Consider the following 12,247-nt stretch of genomic DNA (forward strand, 5'->3'; position numbering starts at 1 on the left):
TGTGTGCAATACCTTCTGTATTATTTAATTTAATAGCTCTGATTCTGCATTATAAGATCAATTGTTTAGGTAAATGTTTTGTTTTTTGTATTAGGGCCTTTCATTGAATTTGAAGAGATAGATTTACCTGAGTTCTGGGGAGACATGGATAATCAGAAACACATTTATGAAGACTTCGATGAAGTGCTTTTAGAGATGAGAACATTATTTTCTAAAAGACATGCTAGCAAAACCCAAAGTAAAGAGTTTGAAAATCAAGATGATCAACATAAACATGAACAGATGACACCAAGCCCACCAAAACAGCAGAGAGCAATAACTGCAAAAGACCCAAACAGAATTTCAACCAAAGAACAAGAGCAAGGCAGAGAGTCAACTGCAGAACAAGAATTTCACAGGAAATCAGTAACAGAACAAGGAAGCCACATGGGCCTAACTCCAGAACAAGGATCAAGTAAAGAGTCAATAACAGAACAAAGGCTCTATCGAGAATCAATAACAGAACAAGGACCACACAGGGTTTCAACTTCAGAACAAGGAACCCACATAGGATCAACTGCAGGGCAGTCACTACGTAGAGATTCAGTAACAGCACAAGAACAATACGAAGGGTCAACAACACAACAAGAACCGCACAGAGGATCAATTGCAGAACAAGGATTATGCAGAGAATCAATAATAAAAGAAACATCCAGAGGGTCAACATCAGAACAAGGATCACGCAGAGTGTCAGTTATAGAACAGAGACCACACAGAAGATCAATTGCAGAACAAGGATCAAGAAGAGAGTCAATAGAACAAGGACCACGCAGTGGGTCGATTGCAGAACAAGGATCAAGAAGAGAGTCAATAGAACAAGGACCACACAGTGGATCAGTTGCAGAACAAGGATCAAGAAGAGAGTTAATAATAGAACAGGAACCACACAGAGGATCAGTTGCAGAACTAGGAGCAAGACAAGAGTCATTAATAGAACAAGGACCACACAGAGGGTCAATTGCAGAACAAGGACCACACAGGGAGGCAATTCCAGAAACACAACAGGTCTTAGGCTTATCTTCAGAATCAAGAAAATAGAGTATTTTAAGGCAAGTATAAAATCTTGGGAGGCTATTCTCACTGAATACATTGTAATCTCTCCACAGGAAGCGAGGACCCAAGCGCAAACATATGAAAAGGAACTAGCCATAAATTCGGAACTGGAAGAGGAAGTTTCAATGTCAAGTAGAGAAGATCATCCTTCAGGTAGGCATGCAGTTCTCCTACAGCATTAATTCCCTTTATTGTGGAGTGATATTATAGTCTTTTTAGAGTATGACCATTTAAATTAAGATCTTTTCTAGCATATTAGGTCATGCAAACATCAGACATATTTTGTTGCTCAACAGGAGTCTAGATCTTGAACAGTTTATTAAAAGCAAACCAGAATGTCTCTACTGTCAGTTTACCTAGATTCTCCTTTTGCACTAGAAGCCCATTTGTGAGGAAGAAATCAGGTAACGTTACATATAGAGATATTTTAACTGAATCTCTGAAAAGGCATCAGAAGCTCTTTTGTCTTAAATGTGGTGTATGATATTAGAAATCACTTTTAAAAATCTCTTTTATTTTTACCGTTTATCAGCCATATGTAAGATACATGTTCTAACAGTTTCTGAAAGTCATCTTTTAGACAGCACCCTACAGTTCAAATATTTATTCTGCAAAGGACATTTTCTCTGAATTGCCTATGTCAGTGTATACCCTTTTTGTTGAAAATTTTAATCTTCTAGAGAGCCAGTCTACTATTAATACTACTTAAGACCTCAGATAAGTGTAAAAAAAAATTTGTTCTGTTATTTAATTCTAAAATCATACAATCCAAACAAAGTTCTTATTTAAAACTCCTAAGAGATGGGTAACTTCTGTTCTAGATTCTACACTATCATTCACTAATTTTAAACTTATGTTTATTTCTTCACGAAATGGGGATACTAATATCTGGCTATCCTTACATGGCAGAGATACAGCTAAAAAAAATTAGTGAAGTTACTATTCAGTCAGATGTTATATTAGCAAGTGTGTCAGAGTGATCCAGAATAACAATATCTAAACAAGATGGAAGTTTCTTTCTTTCTAATATAAAAGTCAAAATTTGTGAGACTGCTTAACCCCATGAAATCAGCAGGGACCTAAGATCCTTATATCTTGTGGTTCCCCCAACTACATGGTCATAGATGACTCACCACCATGTTCACATACTGACCAGCAGGTAAGGTGAAAGAAGAAGAGGTAGGCATCACATAACTTCCCCTCCTATCTCACTGGTCAAAATTTAGGCATTTAGTGATACCGAGCTAGTTGCAAGGGAGGCTGGGAAATTTAGTCTCATTTTGGGTGGCCAACAAACTGAGGGACAACAATCTGCCACAGAGCTACTCTCAACAATAAAAGTTATTGTGCTTTCATGGTGGTTGAACATGAAAAACCATATATGAGAAAGTATTGAAAGGAAGTGTTTGGTATTCTAGATGCAAGACATTTCTCTCATTCATCAACCTTAGAATATATATAATAGAAAGACTTTTAGACCTTATAAACCCAATTCATGGGCATTTTTTTGTACCTTTCAGGAACTACAATAAAAGAAGTTAAGAAAGATAAATCCTGTGAACCAAAGTCACAAAATATAGAAGGAAAGTCATGGTCAGGTGACACGTTGTTTAATCCTCTTTTCATTTATATCCAAGAACAAAAACATTGTACAAGTGAAGTTAAATTGGCTATGTTATAGAGTGTGTTTTTCACAGGAGAATTATTGACTTGTAACTGGAAGATGAAGTATGCCAATCTTGAAGACAAGCAACAGGCAAACTTAATCTACGATAACTCCACGTTCGCAGGTAATGTTTATAAGAAAATTAAGAAGCATAGATGGCAATCCAGTTGATGAATTTAATTTATTGTGGCACCCCATGATAAAGACTGAATTTAGTCAAAAAACAATGGGAGAATGATCTTTGTGTTATTTTGTCCTTGATGGATCTATACATACACAAAACGAATGTTTTTGGTGGTGGCGTTCACATACACATGTGCTCTTAACGAACACTCTTCTGTTTTAAACATATGGTAATAGATGTGCAATTTGTTTTTACTTATATGTGTGCCTACAACTGCTTTGAAACTATGATTCATACATACAAAGGAAATCAGATATTAGAAATTAAGGCTTAAAAGACATCACTCCAGCTTTTCTTCCCTCTGGTAAGGCCACATTCAAACATGTAAGACTGGCAAGAATCTGTCTCATTTTAGAAGACTTACAAAGAAGATTCTACTCAGTAGAGCAAAGAAGAGATTTTAGCTACCAGATAAACCATGTATTTAACAATGATTATTCCAACAAATACATTTTATCAAAATGCTATTTCATCATTTTATCTTTCACATAAAGTAGTAGAAATTATTAGAGATCAAGATTATTTTCTTCTTATGTGCAATTTTTTTTTCTTACTTAAGCCTGGATCAAACAACAAACTTTCTATCCTCAAAGTTTTTTGTTGAATTCAGAATTATTTTCTTAGGATTCCAATTCTATCACCCTCCCTACATCCTCCTGAAATCTGTTTGAAACTTTACTACATCTTAATCTGGGAACAATAAAACATGTATTTTGTTGAAAATGCCTGGCATTGGTCAAACTCTTGTGCTGCATGGACTCTTGTGAATCTACCGCTTTCTCCAAAATGATTCCCTCTTAAAGGGCTCCAGTAAACAACGCCACCTTGAATGAGTGGAGACACATCTCCATGGAAACTATCTAATAAAAAATTACTACCCAAAATTGGGTGGGTTACATCTCCATGGGAACAGTAAAAAAGTTCCCACCCAGCAATACTGAATGAGGATTTAAAGGATATGGCTTTTCTGGGGTTCAGAAATTCAAACCGACATAGGCAGGAAGGATAGAATAAATCAAACACAAGTCACTGGGCTGATATTTTATGAAATATGCTTTATGTTATAACTTTGAGCTTCGAGACACATGTATTAGCCAAGACTTTTTTGGGGGGGGGAGGTGAGGGGAAGGGCGGTGTTGTAGTGGTGGTGTTTATTGCTTTATTTAACTAGAAAGTCCATAGTGCAACTGGCTTCTGGCACAAATAAATCCATTGGCCTTTAGTGGCTGTCTATATTGCTATCTTATATGAATCACTGTCAGGACTTGTGTCGCATGCCCAACCTTGGAGCAAGAGTCGGGGAAGCTCAGTACCACCTGAATCATCTGAAGTGACAGTGAGATGGGATGTTTTCCAAAAGGAAAAAGAGGTGCTGTTCTCTTGAAGAGGGCATGAGATTCCCAACAGACAAAAATAGTAGATGTTCATTACAGTACGTACTCATGTATTTTCCCTAAACTTTGAGAGAATTTTTCACTCGACTGATATATGTTTTCCTGCTTAACAGACCTACACCCAATTATCAGAAATATTCAGTCTTACAAAGAAGGAAAACACAGGAATGCCTTCAATGGAGTTACCTACAATCTGCTACAGTTTGTACAACTCTTGGAGACATTTGTTGGTGAAGATACCCCCTTGACTGTCAGCGAAACTCTTACCTCCTTTTTTAAGAAAGGCTATGTTGAAACAAAGGAAGAGAAAATGCGTGGCTTAGAACAGGTGAGTAATTTATCAATGAAACAAGTGAAGTCATTATTATACAGTAAATATGTCAACCTCAGTTGCTCCTAGTATGGCTTTTCTTAAAATCTTACAACCAAATTTATTACTTTATTTTAACAAACATGGCCATTAAGTGTTTTATTTCATTGTCAAATGTTCTAAGATCAAATTCCCGAGAACTCATTTCCCTAATAACATGATTACTCCTGGAAGGAGATGGTTTATTACTTGGCTTTGTTTTTCTCCTCTACAGTTTTAGGAGTAGATTCTGAGAAGCAGATATGTACATATACAAAGATATGTGTGTGCATTATTTGTCTACTATGCAAGTGCATTTGCAAATGCACTTTAGTAGGGAAATTATTATGGCTTGAGTATATGTTTTTATTCATGTGCACCCAGGCAGTAGATATTTCCTAAGAACTTACCACTTACTTGGGTATAGATAATGCACCCCAATGAGCTTATATAAAAATTTATTGATTCATATTTGAAATATGTAAATTATATTTACCAAGCATATTCAGTAATCTCATCAGTCCTATGAGTCTTCTCAACCTAATTCTAGAGCTGTTCTCCTGTTTGTTTCTTCAAATGTATTTTCTCCTGTTTAACTAAATGGCATATATATACGTTCTTTTTGCAATTAGATCTATCTAAATAGTAATCTAATTACTATCTAAATAATAGAAATAATATAGTAAGAAATCTAAAATTTGAATAAAATTAATGTCAAGTTAAGTCAATGTTAAATATAAAAAAATTTTTTATCACAGCCATTTCTTATTGTTTGAAACAGCCATTTATCCCCCTTTGCTACCATATCCCACCAAGAAGCAAGCAGAGCACCCACGTGTTTATCACATTTCTGAACAACAAGAGAGGGTAATGGACAGGAATCAATCAAAGATTCTTAAGGGAGTGTAAGTCCCCTTCATAAGTTCATGTGTTTTAGTCCAATATAAAGATTGCCTGTTTTGTAGTTTAGAGATGAAATGGCAATGGCACTTAAGGAATTAATATTAATTAATTCATTTTCCCATTGGTATCATACTTGGCCCCAAAGTAAAGCTGTTTCTTTAAAAGAAGTTACACTTTTTGGTATAAGCACCAGATGCCGGTTAGCACAATGAAAATTGTGTTTTCTGTACTTTTTTATCCTGTTTGTCTCTAGGTTAGACAAAATGCTTCCCAGGTTCGACGGGGGCTTCTCCTAGAAGCCCTCTTTCAGAAATGGGACAGTGATGGCTCAGGCTTCCTGGATGTGCAGGAGGTTGATGAGATCTTGTACACATACAAAGAAGGAATGGAAAAAGAATCTATGAAGAAAGGTAAGTGTGAGAATTTTCTTATTTAAGTTACGGTAAAGTTTCCCAATACTGCAAGATATATATGGTTAAACACTGGTTGATCTCTCACAATAAGAAAAAATCCACGCCTGCCTAAGTGTCAGCTAAACTGTGGTGAAGGGCTTTCAAGGGTCTCAGTCACAAAGCCTGGCCCAGTTACATGCTTTTTTCCTGAAATTAAAATGATGTTTTCTTGTTAGTATACTATAGAAGGGCAATTCTGAAGGGTCATTAAGGCCATAGAAACCCAACCAGTGTATTCTTTCAGCTGTGAAATTTATCATAAGCAATAAATATTTTCACAAGAGAAGCCAAGTTGAACATATTTTCTGTGATTCACGCAGGACAAAATTGTCCCTAGATTGTTCACCTGATAGTATGAAGATATTGCTGTAAAGTGGCTGCAATGCTTCCATGAAGCTGAGAAGTAGAAGAAATTATAAAGTAGAAGAAATTATAAAGAGCTGTGGTGTAGGAATAACTACTGAAAGTCACTTTTATTTTATTTTAATGGTAAAGATCCTTTACTGGCTCATTTCAGTTAACAAAACTGAGTTTCAGGCCAAATAGCAGTCCAGTTTTACAACTGAAAAAAGCAATTTGTCTGAGTTTCTGTCCTTAACAGATTGTCTTTCACTGAGATAGGTCTCAAGACTGTCAGGCATTGTACCTTCAACATAATACAGCTGAGAAGGTAGTGCTGCCCAATCTTGTCACCAAATTTTCCCCTCAATATTATGGAGGTTCAGCATAAAAGAAAAAATCCAACCAATGCACTGGTGTTCGTCCACCAGGCTATGTTACACACCCCTCATACTCCACCCCCCCCCACCACCACTTGCCCCAGGAAATGTTTGAAGTATGCAGGAGCATAGTGTGGGTGGAGTCTACTGGTATTTAATGGGAGGATGCCAGGGATGATACACACCCTGCAATATGTACGACAGTCTTGCACAATAAAAAATTGTCACCCCCAAATGTCAAAAATGCTCCCACTGAGAAATACTGAAGGAGTAGGTTTTCATTTGTAATTTCTGCTCTAATTGATAGAATGCTCTATGAACTAAGCAATGCACCAATGTAAAAGAAGGCTGCAGATTTTATGATAGCCTTCCCAGGATCAACTAAGCAGACGGAATTAATATTCATAATACTTGTATGCCAAGTCTCTGTTTATTAAGTTTGGCCATGTTTCATCTAACACCCTCCATAGCTTCTTCTGACTCCTTTATTTCTCATATTCTAACACTCTGGGAGGCAGCAAAAGACAAGGAGAGAAATCAAAAAGCACACTGCCACAACTGATAACAGCCAAGAGCTATCATATCAAGGTAATGGACTCTACAGTTTCTCAGTGCTGGCACCTCCTTCCATACAGAAGTAGCCACCAAGGGGACAACTGAGTCAACCTGATGCATAAATATCTAGTTTATTTAAACTGATTTTTACAACGCCAATAGGAGAGACGATGGTGGCAAGAAATCCTAAATATACAGATATAATCACGTATATTTCAAGACCACAACCTTATGACCCCATTCTTTGTCCACAGCCCCCACCTATACTATTCCTTAAGGCTTCTTCCAAGGTGAAACTACCCTGATACATGTTGCCTTCATCCTGATTATTGCTTGCTTCATACATAAGTAGTCTCTTTAACATCAGACTGCTGCCTTTTCGCAGAGGTGCTAGGGAAGGATCTTGTGTAGATCACTCTTTGCAGACTTTGCCCCATTTGGCCAGTTCGTATCCTTAGCTTATTTTGGGAAGGGATAAGTAAAGTTATGAGGCCTGACCCCTTGAGGACTTCTCCTATTATCTAATTTCTCTCAGCCAATAAATACAGATTGCCCTTTTTTGTCTTGCTGACCAGCACAACTCAGCATAATACTAAAAACACTGATGTCCACTTAATTGTTTTCCCACCGAAATAAAAGTCAATTCTAACTCTCCGCATGAGTAGCCCTACATTCATGATGTCTTCCTATTGAGTCCAGGTTTTACTCCTCAATTTAAACAGAACTAACCCTCCAGGATGATGGTAGGAGTAGAGAGAGCAATCCTCGCGATGTATGTATGGGTTTTTTCCCCAGCAGCAATGTCTGAAATGTAGAATAGGTAAGACATTGTGGATATGCAACTGAATGATCTTTTTACTTACACTAATTGGATTAGCGTCAGTGAGAGCCAGTAGCATAACTGTAGGTTCCTTTAGCATGAAGACATAAATTGTTGTATTTCATTAAAACTAATGTAAGAGGATGTAATTTTCCTGTATTTTAACTGTCTGAATCAGGGATTCAACTTATAATTGAGAGCATGTCACAATTGCTGTTGTTCAGTGGCAGTCGTGGCATAGTACTCATTTCCTGAGTATGCCTAAACTTGGTTGTCATTCCAAGTGGAATGAGTGGCCGACTGCATCTCCTTGACATTTTGATCAACCATTCAATGAAGGAACAGCTTGTTTGTTTCTGAAAACCTTCTGATGACACCTTCTGGCAAATTCAAGAAAGTGCCATCATCAAGACTTGCAGAATGGTGGTGGTGGCTGTGTGGATTGAATTGTGTACCTTAGTTTGGAACTATTCTTGTTCTTAGTCCACATTGTGTGCGTGTGGATCCATTGTAAATAAAACCTCTTCAAGATGTTACTTCAGTTAAGGTGTGGCCCATCTGAATCAGGTTGGACTTTAATCCAGATTCCTGGAGTCCTTTCTAAACAGAGTGAAGGTTTGAGGGAGAGAGAAGTCACAGAGAGTGGCCAGAAGCGGGAAGTCAACCGAACCAAAAGGCCATGTGCATTACTATGGGGCAGAAAAGCCAAGAAACCCCAAAGATTGCTGGCCAACCAGAAGATACCAATCCGTGGAGGAAGTAAGCTTTCTAGCCTCTGAAACTATGAGCCAATAAATCTCTGATATTAAGCCAACCATTTTATGGCATTTGCTTTAGCAGCTTGGAAATGAAAACAGTGGCTTAGAAGAAAATCTTACAGACCATAGTAGAATACTATTGCATCACCAATGCTCCTATTCTTTGTAGCATAAATCCCTCCCAAACTCTTCCCCAAACTTTCTTGTACAGTGGAGCTGACTAGACCACAGGTGTCTAATTTCTGTTTTCCTCATTTTCATGTGATTTTTCTCATTATAATGTCATTACCATAAGGCATGGGAATCCTATAGCCAGATCAATCAGGAGTGAAACTTTTGCAAAATTCTTTATCCAAGATCTTAACTCTGCATATATAGATTCCTTCTGTGTCCTCAGCTACCCTTATTCTTGAGGGTAAAATAATCCAAACCATCCAACAGACCTGCCTGTTTTTTCTCTCTGCATCTAGAAGGTCTGATTCACCCCACAAGTCTGACATACTTGCAAGTTTCTCCTGTATTTACTAATGAAACTCCTTACTCTCTGAAGAAGTTTTTTCCTTCTGTATTATACATTTCTCTTCTGATCAAAGCTTCCCAATCAAAAGCTACTGAAATTCTTATTCTAATACAATAAATTCCCTCCTTCATTTTGTTGAATTCCAATACAAATGATTTTGTTTTTCACTGGGTCTGAGGAGTTATAGCTGGTGGTTTTGGTAAAACCGATTTTCAATTCTTAAAGTATATAGTATACAACGGAAAGAATTGTCAAAGTGGGTTGCAATTTTCTGCTCTTTCAAAAACCATTGTATTGGTTGATCTTCACAATGTACCCAAGTTTATCAAGTGTCAAGTTCTCTTCGTTAATTATGTCTTCTGTAAACTTTACGTAGACTGTGTCCAGAGAGAATTAACTTAATGAAGTTCCACTTATAAAATGGGCAAATTTCATAACAAAGAACCATGTTCTGCCAAGGGAAAAAACACTAGAGAATGGTCAGGAGACCTGGGTTCCAATGCTGGATCTTTTACTAAATAATCACATGAACTTGAGCACCTATTTAACTTCCATAGACCTAGTCCTTATTTGTAAAATGAAGGAGTTAGACATGATGAATTCCAAGGAACCCAAGAATGATATTATAAGGAAACTGTAATATCATTATGTATAACTGAGCGACAACAATAGGGATAGATAGAAAGCATAAAATGTAAAGGATTAAGTCAAGAAAATAAGAAGGAAGAAAGCAATGAAGAAGTAGAATCTTCTGCCAGAAGAAAATGTGTAAGCAAGAACAAATTATTCTTTCCAAGGGTGGGCTTGTTTAAAATTACTCTCTCTGAACACGTATTGGTAGCCACCTGGCCTGAGGAGATGACTGCTAAGCATATGGCAATATGGGAAAAGAAAGGCAGATTTAGCTCCTAAAAAAGGAAGAAAAATTTTTAAATTCAAGTATTAGATAGTAACTTCATCAGCAAATCTTCAAGAAGCTCTGCATTTTTTTCCTACCGTTATGATCACTTTCCGTGTCCAGGATTAAAATTTGGAATTTAAATAGCATAAAGTCACAGGATTAGGGCCTCCAGAAATGTTTCTACTGGTGTCCTCAAGATGGAAGCTTTCTATATGGAGGGGAGAAACTCGAAATTTTTACCCCTTTCCTTTGAGATCTTTGAGGTGACTGATTCTTTCTTTTGCCAGCTCCAATCTGCTCTTGGAACCCTCCTGGAAATTTATCATTTCAGTTATTATGGTCTTCAGCTCCAGTATTTCTGTTTGGTTCCTTTTGTTTGTTTGGTTGGTTGGTTCCTTTTTAAAATTTTTATCTCTTTACTAAGTTCTCATATTGCTCATTTATTGTTTTCCTGATATCCTTTGGTTCTTTCTCTGTAATTTCCTTTACCTGCTTGAGCATTTTTTTTAAATTAACAACAAATGCAAACATTCTTAACTTATGTTTATATAATCAGTAATTCACAATATCATCACAAAGTTGCATATTCATTATCATGATCATTTCCTAGAACACTTGCATCAATTCAGAAAAAGAAATAAAAAGATGACAGAAAAAAATTCATACATACCATACCCCTTACCCGTCCCTTTCATTGATCACTAGCATTTCATTCTAAGTTCATTTTAACATTTGTTCCCCCCATTATTTATTTTCATCCCATATGTTTTATTCTGCTGTTGATAAGGTAGATAAAAGGAGCATCAGACACAAGGTTTTCACAATCACACTGTCACATGGTGACAGCTATATCATTATACAACCATCTTCAAGAAACATGGGTAATGGAACACAGTTCTACATTTTCAGGCAGTTCCCTCCAGCCTCTCCATTACATTCTGACTAACAAGGTGATATCTATCTAATGCACAAGAATAACCTCCAGGATAACCTCTCAACTCTGTTTGGAATCTCTCAGCCATTAACACTTTATTTTGTCTCATTTCGCTCTAACCCCTTTTGGTCAAGAAGGTTTTCTCAATCCCTTGATGCTGAGTCTCAGCTCATTCTAGGGGTTTTCTCAATCCCTTGAGGCTGAGTCTCAGCTCATTCTAGGATTTCTGTCCCACGTTGCCAGGAAGGTCCACACCCCTGGGAGTTATGTCCCACGTAGACAGGTGGAGGGCAGTGAATTTGCTTGTTGGGTTGGCTGGAGAGAGAAAGAGGCCATATATGAGGAACAAAAGAGGTTCTCTTGGGGGTGACTCTTAGGCCTAATTTTAAATAGACTTAGCCTATTCTTTGCAGGATTAAGTTTCATATGAACAAACCCCAAGATTGGAAGCTTGACCTATGGCTTTGGTTGTCCCCACTGCCTGTGAGAATATCAAGAATTCTCCACTTGGGGAAGTTGAATTTTCCCCTTTATGCTTAAGCATTTTTAAGATCTTTTTTTTTTTTAAGCCCGTGTTTGGTATATCCACATCCCTGGTCTTCTTCAGTAGTATTTTCTGGATTTTTATCCTCTTCCTTTAGATGGGCCATCATATCCTATTTCTTTGTTTATCTTGTACTCTTTTTTTTTTTTTTTTTTTTTTTTAAGACAGAGAAAGAAGGAAGGATGGAAGGAAGGAAGTGAGGAAGAAAGGGAAACATTTTTAAACATTTTCTTGTTTTATTATATTTTGTTTGTTTGTTTGTTTTTTACATGGGCTGGGGCCGGGAATCGAACCGGGGTCCTCCGGCACGGCAGGCAAGCACTCTTGCCCGCTGAGCCACCGCGGCCCGCCCTATCTTGTACTCTTTTGATGCACACTGTACATTTTAATATTTTAAAATATTAACTCTTGGATTTATTCTCTGAGATGTCTATTCCCTGATTTTGTAACCAGCTG

General features: G+C 37.2%; 1 protein-coding gene across 7 annotated transcripts in view; it reads left to right on the forward strand.

Moving 5' to 3' along the window:
• EFCAB5 (EF-hand calcium binding domain 5) overlaps nucleotides 1-12,247 on the forward strand; it is a 136,302-nt gene that overhangs the window by 94,807 nt on the left and 29,248 nt on the right. For all 7 annotated transcript variants that reach the window (XM_077165391.1, XM_077165390.1, XM_077165393.1 and 4 more), the window contains 6 exons: nucleotides 95-1,044; nucleotides 1,146-1,245; nucleotides 2,613-2,690; nucleotides 2,790-2,882; nucleotides 4,450-4,664; nucleotides 5,842-5,998. In XM_077165391.1, coding sequence (XP_077021506.1) covers nucleotides 95-1,044; nucleotides 1,146-1,245; nucleotides 2,613-2,690; nucleotides 2,790-2,882; nucleotides 4,450-4,664; nucleotides 5,842-5,998 — 1,593 coding nt within the window. The remainder of the gene's footprint in view (nucleotides 1-94; nucleotides 1,045-1,145; nucleotides 1,246-2,612; nucleotides 2,691-2,789; nucleotides 2,883-4,449; nucleotides 4,665-5,841; nucleotides 5,999-12,247) is intronic.

This window comes from Tamandua tetradactyla, chromosome 6, assembly GCF_023851605.1.
Source record: "Tamandua tetradactyla isolate mTamTet1 chromosome 6, mTamTet1.pri, whole genome shotgun sequence".
NCBI lineage: Eukaryota > Metazoa > Chordata > Mammalia > Pilosa > Myrmecophagidae > Tamandua > Tamandua tetradactyla.